At 40.0% G+C, this 16,903-nt stretch overlaps 1 protein-coding gene across 3 annotated transcripts in view; it reads left to right on the top strand.

The window, feature by feature from the left end:
• Window positions 1-16,903, top strand: part of PLD1 (phospholipase D1) — a 201,175-nt gene that overhangs the window by 81,481 nt on the left and 102,791 nt on the right. For all 3 annotated transcript variants that reach the window (XM_060099136.1, XM_060099134.1, XM_060099135.1), the window contains exons 2-6: window positions 7,386-7,550; window positions 7,795-7,922; window positions 11,932-12,077; window positions 12,328-12,433; window positions 14,159-14,224. In XM_060099136.1, coding sequence (XP_059955119.1) covers window positions 7,391-7,550; window positions 7,795-7,922; window positions 11,932-12,077; window positions 12,328-12,433; window positions 14,159-14,224 — 606 coding nt within the window. In that variant the 5' untranslated portion in view covers window positions 7,386-7,390. The remainder of the gene's footprint in view (window positions 1-7,385; window positions 7,551-7,794; window positions 7,923-11,931; window positions 12,078-12,327; window positions 12,434-14,158; window positions 14,225-16,903) is intronic.

Here is a 16,903-nt window from a genome sequence, read left to right as displayed (position 1 = left end):
TGAGAGTCCGCCTGCCGATGCAGGGGACGCGGGTTCGTGCTCTGGTCCGGGAAGATCCCACATGCCGCGGAGCAGCTAGGCCTGTGAGCCATGGCCGCTGAGCCTGCGCGTCCGGAGCCTGTGCTCTGCAACGGGAGAGGCCACAACAGTGAGAGGCCCGCATACCACACACACAAAAAAAGAATAGCGCCCGCTCCATAGGGCCTTTGTGAGGGCAGATTGAGTTAATGCATGCAAAGCACCTGTATCACTGCCTGGAACATGGTAAGCACTATTCGAGTTTATTTTTTATTATTACCATTACTATTGCTTTTTATCATTACTATTAACTTCAGCACAAAATGGACTTCTGCAAGAGGGGAGATGGCTCAGTGGTTCATGCTGGTTCTAACACTGTCCGAGCGCACGTTTCCTGGATCATAGAACCTGAGCTAAGGTAGGCTTTACTGAGAGCAACAAGAGGGAGGGGAGAAGAGAAGAGAGGCAGGAAAGCATGGGCGGTGGTGCATTACCTGGCTGGCCCAAAATCGGACAGTGGCTTGGTCGCATAGGACAGTTTCCAGATTGGCTGTGTGGGACCAGTGTGCTCGGCACAGGCAGGCGAGGAGTAAGGGGAGAGGGGTACGTCTTCCATGCTCACAGGTTGTGTGGCTTGATTCCCCACGCTCCCCTCGCCCCCCTCTTTCTCTCCACCGCCCCCCCCACCCCCAACACACACACACAACTCCTGAGGAAGCCAGGTTCCAGCCCCTGGTGCTGAACTTCCTCAGAAGCCTCAGGATGAGCCAGTCCTTCTGTCAGTCTGGCCAGAGGTGCGTGGGGCTGGGTTGCTGGAGCCGTGAGAGCTCCTGCTGGGTTGCACCCTGGACACTGTGCTGAAGCCTTGCCCTCAGCCAGGAGGAAGCCAAGATGGTTTGGTGGCTTTAGAAGAAGAGGTGAGAGTGGCGGTGATGGGGGTCTCCCTTGAGCCAGCAGCAGAGGCCAGGGAGCCATCCGGGGGCAGCCCATGCACTGGGACCAGCCCCACCGCTCACAACTGTGTAGCCTCAGTAAGCTGCTGTGGCTCCGTGTCTTGGATTCTAAATGAGATTGTCCTGAGGATTAGAAATGATACATGTAATGTGCCTTTAGTGCTTGGCTTAGAGTGGGTACTCAATAAATGACATAGTATTTTCCTATCCACTCATATTTGAAACAGACATCAGTTTCTCTTAACACTTGTATTTGCCTCTGGAAATGAAATATCTGTTGGAATTCGAAGATATGACTGAGATGAACTAGAAGAAGCTGATACTATTGCAAAGAGGGTAATATTTAACCCTAGAACATGTCAAGGGAAATGACTAAGAAAGCTTATGGCAGAGAACAGAGGCCATCCAAGGAGGTCAAAGGATTTAGAGAAAATCATGAGAACTGAGAAATGATTTTCATGCTAAAAATTGCTTTTGTAACTGTAGATTCGGCTTTATTTTTAGCTAGGGGAAAAAAGAGAGCATGATTTCCAACTTCTGTTCTGTGGACACAGGGAGTCCAGATTATTTAGCACCATCATCTCCAATCTCGACACCCCAGGGAGAAAAGCAGAGTCAGTGCTAGGCCAAATGGGGGCTTTGGTATGAAACCAAGAAAGAAGGATGAGAAAGTGGGAGACTGCTGGGCTCTGAGGGCTTCAAGACCAAATTAGATATGAAGCTCAAAAGGAGAGTAGTGGGGCCTCCCTGGTGGCGCAGTGGTTGAGAGTCCGCCTGCCGATGCAGGGGACGCGGGTTCGTGCCCTGGTCCAGGAAGATCCCACATGCCGCGGAGCGGCTGGGCCCGTGAGCCATGGCCGCTGAGCCTGCGCGTCCGGAGCCTGTGCTCTGCAACGGGAGAGCCCACAACAGTGAGAGGCCCGTGGGCCGCAAAAAAGAAAAAAGGAGGGTAGTGTTCGTGAATTAAAGGTCTATCTCTTGGAAGCATATAAGGAAGAGCAAGTCTGTCCTGTTTGCATTTTACAGAGGAGAAACCCTGGAGGCTGTTAGTTGCCCAGGTTACGCTGATAATAAGGAAAGAATGAACTTAGATCATCTGACCTGTCCTCTACACCGATGACATTTAATTATCTACTCAAGGCTCATGATAAGCCCTCCAGCGATATTTGTGGAACCGATGTTCTCTTTAAAAAATTCAAAGACCCAAGCATTGAGTCAGTTGTGTTTTTTTTTGATATATTACTTTCTCAAAATATATAAACTGGAATGTAAAATATGATAATATAATTTACTTTATTCAAAGTCAGCTAAACTCCAAAAATAATTATCCAAGGCTTACTATGTCACTGGAGATTGAGTTTAGTACTTGAAAACACATTTATGATTTTTGCATTTCAGGGAGCATCAAATCAGTTCTGTACAAATCACTGCTGTATAATATGTTTGGGGGAGGTTACGTAGTATGGATCTGCCAATTAATTTCATCAAAATGAAAAATGGGAAGACAAGAAATTCCCATGACTCAGTTTGGTTTTAAATGATCTAATTATAATTCATTTCATATTCATACATTATGATTTTTGGTTTAGAAATCCATTGCATTTATTTCCCTTGGTAAGCAAGCATCACATATTGAAAAAAATATGGGGGAAACTTTCTAACTTATGTTAGAAAGGGAAGCAAGAAGTGAATCACAGTCATCTTCACAAAATGAAAGTTGAGGGTTTTTTTTGTTATTATTGTTCCTTTTTGAATTGTTTTATTCTAAGACTATGTGAAGAAGTAAAAGTGTCCATCCGTCCTGCCACCCCCAGTTCCACCTCCGGCTGGTTAAAGAGCCAGACTTTGGAGTCAGATCAAGCAGGGTCAGGTCCAACTCTATCACTTCCAGCCATGTGGCCCTGGACAAGTTGCCCACGCTCTCTAAACCTCTCATCTTGAAAATGGAGGTAACAATAAGACCCAGCTCCTAAGGTAGTTGTGAGGAGTCAATGAGATCATGAGATTAATCTCTTTGTATAGTGCCTGGCAGATAGTACATATTCAGCAAATATTAGCTAATGCTAATATTTATTTTAATGTTAATAGTTATAGTTGATATTATTATTCTTGTATTTGGCTAAGGCAATGTTTATGCATGTATCTGGGAAGGAAAATATCTACTTCCTTTGATGTTCTGCTTCCCAATCATGTTGAAAATTAAGATCAGAAGAAAATTCTAAATTTCTCTGATTTCACCAGTAAATAACTGGAGGTAATTAAATATTCCCTGCAGAGAATTTTAATTCTAGTATTTAACCCCAGAAAAAAACAAAGCGTATTTACTTCCCGGATACAGATGCAAATAGAAATAAAACACAGCTGCTGTTATTGCTCCATGGGCACCGTCTCTACTTGGTACCAAAAGAGATAATGATCTTGCAGTATAATTTTATAAGGAGGTAACAAAATCAATTACACTATCTCAAGTGTAAACACTGAAAGGCCTTATCCCATTGCTGGTTAAGATAGACTGTAACCGTGACAGCTGCTCACCGACCATTATATATTATTTTAGATGAAAGAAAACATGGACTAATAAATTATGATTTGACAACATAAGAGTGTTGGTGGCCTTACAGCTTCATATTCAAGAATGAAACCAGCAATACACTTGTTGGATGAAAAGTCAACACAAAGCAACCATGCACTCAAGTGAAGGCAGTGATGGACAAATAATTTGGTTCATTTCCCATTAATAAAAATGTTAAGGTCTTCACAAAAGCATAAACAAATCTGCAAAGCCTTTGAGTCAACTGAAATTCCATGTAACCTTATAAAATATTATGAACCATAAAAATAAAAGGCTAAGATAAAGTTTAGGATGCTGTCAGGATATGTTGTTTCCTTAATTGTAATGACAGTGGAGCCAGTAGGATCCTTTCAAAGGGTGATGATTAAAGAGTAACTATTGTTATGGAACTTCAACTTCATATAAATGATCAATTTATAGACATTCAAGCCCACAAAATAAAATCAATAATTACGAACATCTATAACCAAGTCCATGAGATTTCAGAGCCAGACAAATCTGCTTTATAAATTCAACACTGACACAACTGGAGTGACCTTGGACAAGTTATTTAACTAAATAATCAAAGTTTTGAATGCAGATAATTCACAATAATCATAAGTACCAAGTAGGATCATTGTGGGTACTAAATAACATAACTGAGCTCAAATGGTGCTTAGCACATAGTAAACACTTGAGGATAAATGATAAGAGGATTCCTTTCTCTTTCTTTTCTCACTCTTCCTTAAGCTTTTCACAAATTTATATCCTTCTGTTCTCCTGATCTGAAATAGGATTTTTTTTTAGCTTGATCCAATGACTCTGTACTATTTATTCCAATTAGCTTGCAACGTATAAATTACTCTGTTCTCTGTATATCTTAAATTCAACATGCATTTTTAACATTAACACTCAGTCCAAAAGGAAAGTCATTTGGAGTAACCCTTGTTTTCCTTTGCTATGCTGAGAAAGTCAACTGAGTTAGCCATTAGACTGTTTAATCAATGGAAAATACCTAATGTCTTGACAAATTCACAAGCAGCAATGATATGATGTAATTTCTTACTTGTTTTTCCTTGTTTCATTTCCTCTAAGTTTTTCATTACCTTGTATTTTAAATAAACCCTGGCTCATAGTTGGCATCTAATAAGTATTTGTTGAACTGAGAGGGAAGGAAATAAATCTTTTAATTATGACAATGGCTCCATGAGAATGAATCCATGAATATGAATTCATATGAAAAACTACTTCAGTTAATTTCTTGGGTTAGGAGAAGGGTTAACTTGATTACATTATAAGGGGAAGCTGAACAACTTATAGCATCTTTTATTTACATTTAGTGTTTTAGTGTTAAAGGGACCCTAGAGATGAAATGGCTCAGCCTCCTTAATTTATAGAGGAGGAAACCAGAGCCCTGAGTTTAAACGGCTGAGCTGCCAGAAGAATTCATTTCTTTTTCTTTGCATTTGAGTCAGCTTCTAAAGGAACTTGCTCAAGGGCACTGGTTTTACTAAAACTTCCATCTATTCTAGGGGCACTTACATATCCACAAAAAATATACAGAAGATAAAGACCATGGTTAAGAACATCAGCTTTTGGGTCAGAGAGACCTGGTTTCAAATCCCTTCTCCATCACTTACTAGTTATGTGACCTTGGACAGATTGTCCAAAGTATTCATCAAATTACCTGATCTCTCCATGCTTCAGTTTCCTTATCTATAAAGAGGGGATGACAAACCCTGTCTTCTTCAAAATGGAAATAACAAACCTTCATAGATTTATTATTGATAATAAATGTGATAAGGTATATAAAGGTTTATCACCAAGCCAGGTGATAGTAAGCAATCAGTACACATTAACTGTTATTATAAAATGAATTAGAAGTGGGAGAGAAAGTTGAAGGGAAGTGATATAGGCGAGGCTGGTCCTATAGTTTGCTAATAGGAGGCCACAAATCTGGCTCCAAGCTTCCTTATAGCCAACATGGGGGAGGAAACGTGATTGACTACACAGTTCACAGAGAGGTTAGACATACTGATTTTACATGCCTGGCCAAACCAGAACCTCCCTCCTCTACTCTGATCTTTGTATTTCCATACAATTTCTCTTTCTACCACACATGTTAGTATAGGTTTAAGAGACTTGTTGAGTTACAATAGGGCTCCCCAAGTCTGCCCAAGACTCTGTCCTAGCATTTCTTGCAGAGACCAGCCCACCCCTGCTTCTTGATAGCACCTGTAGGAGAGAACCCAGCTAAGTGTCTTCTGCTCAACACATGCCATTCTCAGGAAGGCCAAGACCGTGGAGGAGGCCAGGGATGAATTTGGGGTCATGTAGCTTATCTCCATCACCTACATCAGGCACTCCTTAATCACGGGAACCAGTGTCTTTACATACTCATTCCATCTCACAGTGAGTAGGTGGTGGATGCTCTGTAAATGTTTGTGATTTGCAGTAATAAATGAACGTACGTGGAGGAATTACTGGTATGGAAGCCCTCACATTTTTGGGTCTGGTTTTAACGGAGAGATTAGTTCAGCCTGTACCGATTTTTCAGCCAACTCCAGTGACAGCATTCAAGGCTTAAATCTTGGTATTTTAAATGAAAAATAAAATCTCTGTGGACTCCTCTTTCCTGGGTTCTGATGTGTAATGACCTGTGTTATTAAATGTCAGAATGAAATAGAACCAGTTTTCCTAAAAAAGGAGAGAAGTGTAGTTCTTGCACTTCTGGTATCTTTCAGAATAGGTATACTAATTGGTTACCTTCCAGGACAGGTACGTCACTATAACTCATGTACAGTCATGGCCAAATCTCATATCTCAAAAAGATAGTATACGCTTTGCTGGGGATATCACCTATAGGGGAAATGTAGAAAGGTTATGCTACATAAAAATACTTTTTAAATCTGCATCTTGAAATTATTGTAAAATACCCTAAATTTTCTGTAGAAAATATTCGAAGTTGCTTATTTTAGCTGGTATTCTTTCTTTCCATGTATTTGTAAGAGTCAAGAATCAATTCCTTTTCTCTGGATAACGATTCCCAAACCCATCTACCTTGAGTCTCTCCTCACTTACCCAAGTTAATAAAATCGGATGAAAGATAATATTGGCATTTAGTCAATGTGGTGTGTCTTTTTCTTGCTTGTTTTCTTACTTGAGTTACAAGTAAGTATCTCATTCCAATTTAATTTACAAGCTAGGAATCCTTTAAATGTTAAACTGGAAAATAAATTAAAAGGTTGTTTGAGGTAACTGGGGCTCACATAGAGCTAGTTGACTTGTTTCCTTAGGCTATACCTAAGCCTGGATTTAAATAGTAAAATAGGGTTTTTGGGTTTTAAAAAAAATTAATCTCTATTGGAGTATAGTTGATTTACAATGCTGTGTTAGTTTCAGGTGTTTAGAAAATCAGTTATACATATACATATAGCCACTCTTTTTTAGATTCTATTCCCATATAGGTCATTACAGAGTATTGAGTAGAGTTCCCTGTGCTATACAGTAGGTCCTTATTAGTTATCTATTTTATACATAGTAGTGTGTATACGTCAATCCCAGTCTCCCAATTTATCCCTTCCCTCCCCTTTTCCCCCTTGGTAGCCATAAGTTTGTTTCCTACATCTGTGACTCTATTTCTGTTTTGTAAATAAGTTCATTTGTACCATTTTTTTAGATTCCACATATAAGCAATATCATGTGTTTGTCTTTCTCTGTCTGACTTACTTCACTCAGTATGACAATCTCTAGGTCCATCCATGTCGCTGCAAATGGCATTATTTCGTTCTTTTTTCTATTTGACCAAAATAATAAGTCTAGTAACCCTTTTCTTCTTTCCTTTGCTTTCACCCTGTCTTAAGCCAACATGTCACTGAAAGATGAGCCAAGAGTAAATACCTCTGCACTGCAGAAAATTGCTGCTGACATGAGTAATTTGATAGAAAATCTGGACACGCGGGAGCTCCACTTTGAGGGAGAGGAGGTGGACTACGATGTGTCTCCCAGCGATCCCAGGATACAGGAAGGTAAAGACTGATGGTCTGAGCGAGGAGAAGAGAGTTTATCAGGGTTGCTTGGCAGAGCACAGATTTGAAATAACCAGCAGATAGATGATTGATCATCCTTGCTGATGTCACAACACTGAGCTCATTTTCATTAGCTGTTTTCTTGTTGTAGCATGTTATGATTCTTAAAAAAGATGCCTGTAAAAGGCCAGTTATGCTAATATTGTATTCTTGCAATAACTTTGTTTACTTATTTATTTTTTAGTGTATATCCCTTTCTCTGCTATTTATAAGACTCAAGGATTTAAGGAGCCTAATACACAGACGTATCTCTCCGGCTGTCCAATAAAAGTTCAAGTTCTGGAAGTGGAGCGCTTAACATCTACAAAAAGGGTCAGAGCATTTATGGACTCAACTTGTATTCGTCAGTATATACGATTTAACACATTGCCTTGCATTTTCCTTCCTCCTAGCTATGACTATGCTTTTAACTTTCGGTTTGTGTTTTTGTTTATCACTTCTGAGTGCTCATCACCTCTCAAGTTTTTGCATCCTTCTCATTTAGTCCTTATTCTTATACATCTGTTTCCCCATTCTGGAAAATGCCTTTTTAAAAAGTCACTTAAGGCAGATTATAAGTTTAATAAATTGTGAAGTGCCTCTCCTAGTCCTCCTCTCTCCCCAGTTTTCTGTTCAGTGTGGACTCATGAGGCATTGCTCTTCCACCTAGAATGCCAGATATAAGCCAAGGAAAAGTTTAGCTTGCCTAATGCTTGTTCAGCAAGAAAATAATGATACTACCTGGCTCTTGAAAGAAACAAAGCCAGGAGGCTGCACTGGCCAGTGCCATTGCCCAGAAGTGCTGCTGAGAGAATTCTGCTGGCATAGTCTGCCCTTCTGACTTGTTTCTAACACCATCCCTTAAGCTTCACTCACGTTTTCTCATTAAGCTCTGGAAAGGCATCGGGAGTAGAGTTTTCATCAAGCAAACCTGCATTCTTTTGAAAGGGATTGGACTAGGAGAAGCTGTTAGGGTAGCTGCGTTTGCTCTGTTACTGACTGGATTTCACACTTGTCAAGTCTGAGGGTAGAGAACATTGATGCAGGCTGGTGGCCTTTGTCCGTTCGGGTTAAGCTCTGGCCCTGGCAGAGTAAGGCAGCCATTGGCTCCTGCCTCGGGGGAAGTGTAGAATAATCTTTCTGCCAGGGGCAGGCTCTGGAGGGTGGCACGTGCTGCCTGCTTCCTGATGATTTTGCCTTGCGCTCGTCCTGACCTACCTGTGCATATCCCAACTCCTAGTTTACAGCCACCTCGGTATTCAGCTTTCCTTCAGGCTCTTCCTATGAGTTGGGTCCATATCTCCCTGATACACCACTGAACATAACCTACCGAGAAATGTCTCTAAAATGACCTTTGCCTTCTTATTTCGCCTACCAGCATTTAGATTGAGAGGTGATAACATGTGGAGGTTAAATGCACAGACTCCAGAGCCAGACCACATGGTTTTAATTCCTGTCTTTGCATTGTGACCCTCAGCCATTTACTTAAACTCTCTGTTTCTCAATTTCCTCATCTGAATAATAGGTATCATAGGACACACCTTTTAGGTTTGTTATGAGGATTTAATAATAATAATACATAGTATAATATAAGAATATTATATGTATTGTATTATACAAGTATATACTGTATAATACTATGTATTATTATTATTACTAGGTATCTGCTAATGTTATTTATAAAGATAAATATTTAAGCCACCAAACCAGGGACTTCTCTGCTCATACTCTTCTGTTAGTCAAGTGAGTTTAGTTCTGTTCTTTTTTAATATATATTAAGATTTCTCCTTTGGATCCTAATTTTTAAAGTATAGTTGATTTACAATATTATATTAATTTCAAGTTCTGTTTTAAATCTTAGTCTGTGTAGGAAAGCTAAGCAGCTTCCTTATCCTACTTAGTGTTTAGTTTACTAAGAAATATGAACTAAATTCATGCAGTTTGAATGTGATTCCAGGTAAATAAAAATGACACTTTTCTAATGATTGAATGCATTCTATGTGCCGGCTCATGGTTAGGCCTTTCTCTTTTCACTCTCATGACAACCCTGAGGAGCATATGTTGCCCCCCCGCCTCCCCAGCAGATCTCCCACTTGCCCCTCCCACTCCTCCTCCCACCCTTCTCCACCCTGTGCTCTGTCCCCGCAAGGCTTCCTTGCCTTTGTCTTCTGGCAGGTTCAGGTAGTGGAGAGCCCAGACTGGGGCCACCGTGGGCTGGCTGTGTCCCTTGACCAAAGGCATCCTCCCCACAAGGCAGCCTCTTTACATGGCTCTCTCCTTCCTACTCCAGCACCTGGTCTTCCTCTTGTCCCTTTGGAACTGGGGATGACTTCCTGAGTCCCAGGTAACTGTCCTCACGTTGTGGTTTCCTTACTCTTATCACACCTTCATGGGCAGTCCCTTTATTAAAAGTTCTCACACTATTCCAGTTCCAAAAAATTCCAGTAATTCTGCTGGGATATTATATGACAGAAGTGATGCTTGGCTAAGGCTTCATAGCTGGTAGGCTGCACTACAGTGTTTCAGGCCTTTAAAATCTTGAAAAAGGATGGGACAGGCTGTTTCCATTGCCCCACACTGCCTTAGAATTGCTAAGAAGTTTAGTGTCCAAAATTCTGGGTTTATGTGTGAAGGATAAAACTTGGCACTTACAATGTTTTTTAAGTATTCAGTTTTCTTAGATTGGGAATATAATCCTAGGATATGGGGCAGCTTGTTTAACTTGTATAATTTTTCTTATTTATTTGGCTTGTCTTAAACTGAGCAGTTTTCACTTGAATGCAGAGTTTCTGGCCACTCTGAGTTCTCCTGCACCCTTCTCTGTGAAACGTGATGCAGGATGATGCCTGTAATGTTGGCCAAGGTGAAAGACGGCATATAATATTAGACCCCAGAACTGGGTTTTTTCGACTTCTGGTTATAGTAACTGTCATGGATCCCAAATAGAGGCAAAGCAAGAGCTGGATTTGAATATTTACTAGCGATATGTTTGGATTCCAGGCTTAAGAGCACAAGTTACATTGATTCTCGTGCTCATTTTTATATACTACATCTACACAGCGTGGTCCATGCTTTAGAAGTTTGCAAACTATACCAAACATCAGTAATGATTGGCAGGGCTTCCCTGGTGGTGCACTGGTTGAGAGTCCACCTGCCAATGCAGGGGACACGGGTTCGTGCCCCGGTCCGGGAAGATCCCACATGCCACGGAGCGGCTGGGCCCGTGAGCCATGGCCGCTGAGCCTGCGCATCCGGAGCCTGTGTTCCGCAACGGGAGAGGCCACAACAGTGAGAGGCCCGCGTACTGCAAAAAATAATAATAATAATAAATAAATAATAATAATGATTGGCAGCAGCCCAGGAATCACCCGTGGGGTTGCTGACACCAAAGCCTGGATAAGCTAGTAAAGTAGGAGACATTTACTTTCTTTCACCCCCAACATTTATCAATACCTGTGGCTCCTCAATCTCCCATCAGGGGCCAGTGCCCTCTAGGTGGTCCAGTGTCCACTACCCTCCCCTATCCTCCACACACCATGGGAATTTCTCCACAATCTCCTGTGCTTTATAAATATCCCTCCATCTCCTGACAGTTTCCACAAAATCAAAGCTTGTATCCCCCAGGTCTGTTAGCTCTTCTGATTGAAATAATTCACTAGTCACTAAGATATATTTGTGTTTTAGTAAGAAATATTCTAAAAATTTTAAGTGGAAATTCATTCTAGTTAAGTAGTTGGGGAAATATTTTGTGTGTAGGAAGATCTTTTGCTTTTTTCCCTCTAATCATCCTGTACCTTCCTAGTCACTGGTGTTGCTCCAGGACAGGGAGACGTTATAGACGAGGATGGACCTTGCAAGGCTTTTCAGAAGGAGAGGGCATTCGTGTCTTTTGTGAAGAGCTGAAGTGGGATAAGAATGACAGTGGAAGTCATTTCCTCCAGCTTCCCTCTCACCCCCTCCGTTGTCTGTTCACTGCTTGTACTTTTGGACAATCCCCCGATGGCTGATTAGGGCTTTCACTCATTGTCTCTTTTACCTGGTTTCTTGTTTCAAGGGTGTGTGTGTGTGTGTCTGTGTATGTGAAACAATAGGACTGGTGGGGGTTTGCCTTTGGTGTGACTCAAGAGTTTGTCCTATGTATATCGTAAGATGAATATTTAAGAGCATGTTACTTCTGTCATCAGTCGTTTTGGAAAACCATTTGCTTCAGTACTTACACAGAATAAGTAGGCTGTATTTAAAGGTACATCCATGTTACTTATTACTTAGCTATTGTTCATTGAGAGATTTTGGAATTTTTGTTGTTATCTAAACTATCAACCATTTTTATTTATCACTATAGGTACCAAGCATCAATCTTTACACTATTGAATTAACACATGGGGAATTTAAATGGCAAGTTAAGAGGAAGTTCAAGCACTTCCAAGAACTTCACAGAGAGCTGCTCAAGTACAAAGCCTTTATCCGAATCCCCATTCCCACCAGAAGGTAACTGTCCCAGAATTAATTATAAAGTTGTCCCAGTATACAAGTTGGATTGAAAGAATATTTTATTCATGTTATTGGTTAATTAGTCCATTGTTGGTGGATATTTTTTTATCAAATAGGCTCTTCTAAAAATAAGCTATCTCCTGAAAGATGCTATGACAGTCATGGTTTAAAGAATAATCTAATAAATGTTTGCATTGTGTGTGTGTGTGTGTGTGTGTGTCTGTGTTTGTGTGTCTCTGTGTCTTAGACACACATTTAGAAGACAGAATGTCAAAGAAGAGCCTCGAGAGATGCCAAGTTTGCCCCGTTCATCTGAAAACATGATCCAAGAAGAACAGTTCTTTGGTAGAAGGGTGAGTCCTTTTGCTCTTCTGTTGTTCTGAACATACTTCTGCAGCGCTATAGAAACACGGCGTCTACTGAGGGGTGAGGTGGGCCTGGTTGCAACTTCTCTCACCTGCTGATCTATCACCCAGGCTGGTTTAGTTTTTCTGGAACTAGTTAGGTAACCCTTCTTCCCCGAGCCACTCTGGCCCTGGGGAGGTTGCATTTTCCCAGAAGGGGAAGAGTGTTCTATGTCAGGAGTGACTTTATGTGGAAGCTGCCTACCCCTCAGAAACCTTTTTGGGTTCATTGTGAGGCAGGATTGAGCTCATCATTGAGGGCTTTGAGATCTACTCTTTTTTTTTTTTTTTTTTTGTGGTACGCGGGCCTCTCACTGCTGTGGCCTCTTCCGTTGCGGAGCACAGGCTCCGGATGCGCAGGCTTAGCAGCCATGGCTCACGAGCCCAGCCGCTACGCAGCATGTGGGATCTTCCCAGACCAGGGCACAAACCCGTGTCCCCTGCATTGGCAGGCAGACTCTCAACCACTGCGCCACCAGGGAAGCCCCGAGATCTACTCTTTTAAAATAATCTATTTCCATATATTTGCTTCAGAATTTGTAGTGGCTTCTATGGGCACTATGGGCAATACGGAGGTTCCTTAAAAAATCTAAAAATAGAGCTACCATATGACCCTGCAATCCCACTCCTGGGCATATAACAAGAGAAAACCATAATTAGAAAAGATACATGCACCCCAGTGTTCATTGCAGCATTATTTACAATAGCTAAGACATGGAAGCAACCTAAATGTCCATCGACAGATGAATGGATAAAGATGTGTTATATACATACTATGGAATATTACTCAGCCTTAAGAAAAGAATGAAATAATGCCATTTGAAACAACATGGATGGACTTAGAGATATCATAATAAGCAAAGTAAGCCAGAGAAAGAAAAATATCATATAATATTGCTTATATGTGGAATCTAAAAAAAAGATTCAGATGAACTTATATACAAAACAGAAATAGACTCACAGACATAGAAAACAAATTTATGGTTACCAAGGGGAAAAGTGGGGGGAGGGATAAATTAAGAGTTTGTATATTAACATATACACACTACTATATATAAAATAGATAACCAACAAAAACCTACTGTATAGCACAGGGAACTATATTCAATATTTTATAATAACCTATAAGGGAAAAGAATCTGAGAAAAATAGATATGTATGTATGTATGTATAACTGAATCACTTTGCTGTACACCTGAAACTAACACAGTATTGTGAATCGACTATACTTCAATTAAAATAAATAAGTAAAAATAAAAAAAGAATTTGTAGTGGCTTGTTCTAAATATATGTAAGTATCATTCCCAAACTATAGATGGGACAGTTAGAGTCTCAGAAGAGTAGGACAAAGTACAGACACATACAACAGTAGAACAGAAACCTCAGGATGGGGGACACTTCTGCCCACACTGATTCAGTGATCTGGTGCTGCATAGGGCAGAAGATTAATTCACTTTTTACCAGAAAATTAACACATAAATGTCAGTTCTGTTTTGTAATCTGAAACTTTTATGTTCTGAGAGGGATGTATTCAGGGTTCCTTGTCCAATGAAAACATTAATAAATAATTAAATAAGTTACAGAAGTTAAGATGGAACAGTCATGTCATTTGTCACTGTTTACATTTTCCCCTAAGTATGATGATATCTCTAATGTAAAATATTTGCATTACAGAAACAACTAGAGGATTACTTGACAAAATTACTAAAAATGCCCATGTATAGAAACTACCATGCAACAGTAAGTACTATTCAGTGATTTAAATTTTGAAATAATTTATAAAACTGTAAAGCTAAATTTTAGATCATTTTATTAACACAAGTGCTTGTATTCACTTCTGCATTATTCCTTGGGTTAAACTAAATGAAATGAATCCAAAATTGATTTGTCAGCAAGGATCCAGTATATGAGGATGCTGATTTTTAAATATCAAATATAACTTAATTAATATGTCTATAAGAACAGATTTAAATGAACTTGAAATGCTACTACAGGCTAGATTATCTAGAAATCAACCTCCTTCTCTCCTCAGGCTTCCAGAATAATGCCGAAAAGCGTTTCTAATGCTGAAGAAAAAACATTGAGTAGTAGGTGATGAAAACAGTTGAGCAGAGTGGAATACCCAAAGATTATACAGAGCATACTGTGATTGCCATCTGATTGGCCTGCGAGCCTGTAAAAGGCTTGTCTTTTCACGTGTAAGTGAGAAGCATGGGAAAACCTAAGGAGAGAAAAACCTCTAGAGAATTCAGAGAAAAGAGAAGAGAGGTGGTGAGGCTTGGAAGCAGCTGCAGAGACTTAAGTTTGGGAGGCACGTGGCTGGCAAGCAGGAGGAAGTGGGCTTTACAGAAGGCATCAGAAAACAATGAGCTCTGCCTTCTTAGAGGCCCTTGAGGCCTGGGGCAGGGGTAGGGGCGTGGTGGTGGTGTTAAAGGGTTAGCCTTCAATTATCCAAAGGTTCAGATAACTGAGAGGACACTGCATTATTATATTCTGTGCCTGTGTATGTATACACCGTATTGCTGTGGAGGTTGAATATGTGTGTATGGTACGTGTGCAGAACTTCAGAGTAGCTGCAGTTATGATTCGGCCTCTAGTTTAGAGAATGGCATGCACACATGAACAGAAAGAGGGAAGCCTACTGTATTTAGGAGAGGAAGCAAGAGTGCCTTGACTCTTGGGAGTTTTTTGGTGCCTCGCTGCCCTATTGCTGCCTGCCTATGTGTTAATGGATGCTGGGCATGCACCTAGCTGGTCCTCTTTACACACAAATGACCTGGGGCCGGGCCACAGCCCACCTGCTGCAGCAACTTGCACTGTGATGTTCCATTGACTTAAAGGACCTTCTGTGGTTTCATAATCCTGGAGAAGAGTTTTCTCAGGGAAACCAGCAATTTGGATCCAACCAGAGAACGTCAAGAGAAGGCTGATGGGAAGGATTTCTTCCTTTCTAGGACTCAGGAATGTGCATCTTTGAAAGAACATAACGAATAAGGATATTACTTCTATTATTACTAAAAATGCTGCTTCCTGTCATATTCTCTGAAATCAGACATGCTGTTTTCTTTGATAGAGAATTATTTAAATGCGTGCTAGTACCAGCATGCAATAATTTTCCATTTGTTTTACTTTCCTGCCTGCCTGTGACTTGGCTTTAATATTTCTTTTGGCCCTTGAACGGTACTTGCTGAGTTTAGTCTTCTTTTTCTGCGTGCCTTTCTATATTTTGGAGTCTAATGTTGATTTTAAAATGTTTACATTTTTTCAAAATGTTCATTTTAATTTCTTTTCCAATTATAAAAATCTTTTAAAAGTTGAGCCATATTGTATTTAGATATTCCAGAGTGTCTTCTAAACATTTCCTTTGGAAGAGAAAACCTGGTTTAAACTGACTGAATATATGTTACTTCTTATTTTTTATTTTATTTTATTTTTTGCCGCACTGCGCAGCTTGCAGGATCTTAGTTCCCTGACCAGGGATTGAACCCGGTGCCACGGCAGTGAAAGCACTGAGTCCTAACCACTGTCCTGCCAGGGAATCCCTCTTTTTTGGTGGCTACTTAGATTATTCTCCCTAACAGCGGAATTCTCCAAAATGCTTCAAGCATGGGATACAATTTGATCTGTCTTAATTTTCTAACGTTATTTTCCTCTCACACTAATTATAATTTGTCCCAGAGACTAGATTTGCAGGCCTCTGTCTCATATTTGAGAAATTAGATTGGCATCTGTGTGTCTCCTTTGATAATTGTGAGACATATTAAAACTTCTGTCTGCAAAAAACATATTAAAAGTTATTTTTATATAATCACATATAATTAACTTATATTTTATAAGTGTAAAGCGAGCCCCCAGTAATTTCTAGGGTCCGTTATTACCCCTCAGGTTTGTTGCTTGTCCCTTTGGCATGGGAACACTTTGCTTCCCTCTTTCCCTAACATTTAAATGTGCCTTTCATGAGTTCCATTGGAAAGAAAAAAGATATTGATTAGTACAGTATTCAGAGATCAATAAGCCCTATGGATTATTATCAGGCTAAATTGATCTTTAAATTCTTATTCCTGAGAATCACCTGCCCAAATGGAGAATGGAATTCTTATCCCTGAAGATGCATGGAGAAGTTTGGACAATACAATATTATATTTCAAATTGTATTATTTAGGATTGCTTCTAAACTGGCTTTGCCACATTTTTTTTCAATTCCATAAATCTGTATTAGAACATTTATTGCCAAAGATTTTTTTTCTATGTAATAGGACTAGTTCTTCCTCCAAATTTCTCTTTAGTAAACCATTAGGATAAATTTAAATTTTATCTTAATACACAACTTTAAATTTTCTGCATTGCTAATGTGTACCTTTTTATTTAGATGAAATTCTATACATTTAGCAATTTTGGTATGATATTCTGAAGTTATCA

Source organism: Mesoplodon densirostris, chromosome 5, assembly GCF_025265405.1.
Source record: "Mesoplodon densirostris isolate mMesDen1 chromosome 5, mMesDen1 primary haplotype, whole genome shotgun sequence".
Classification (NCBI taxonomy): domain Eukaryota; kingdom Metazoa; phylum Chordata; class Mammalia; order Artiodactyla; family Ziphiidae; genus Mesoplodon; species Mesoplodon densirostris.
This window is presented reverse-complemented; position numbering and strand designations above follow the sequence as displayed.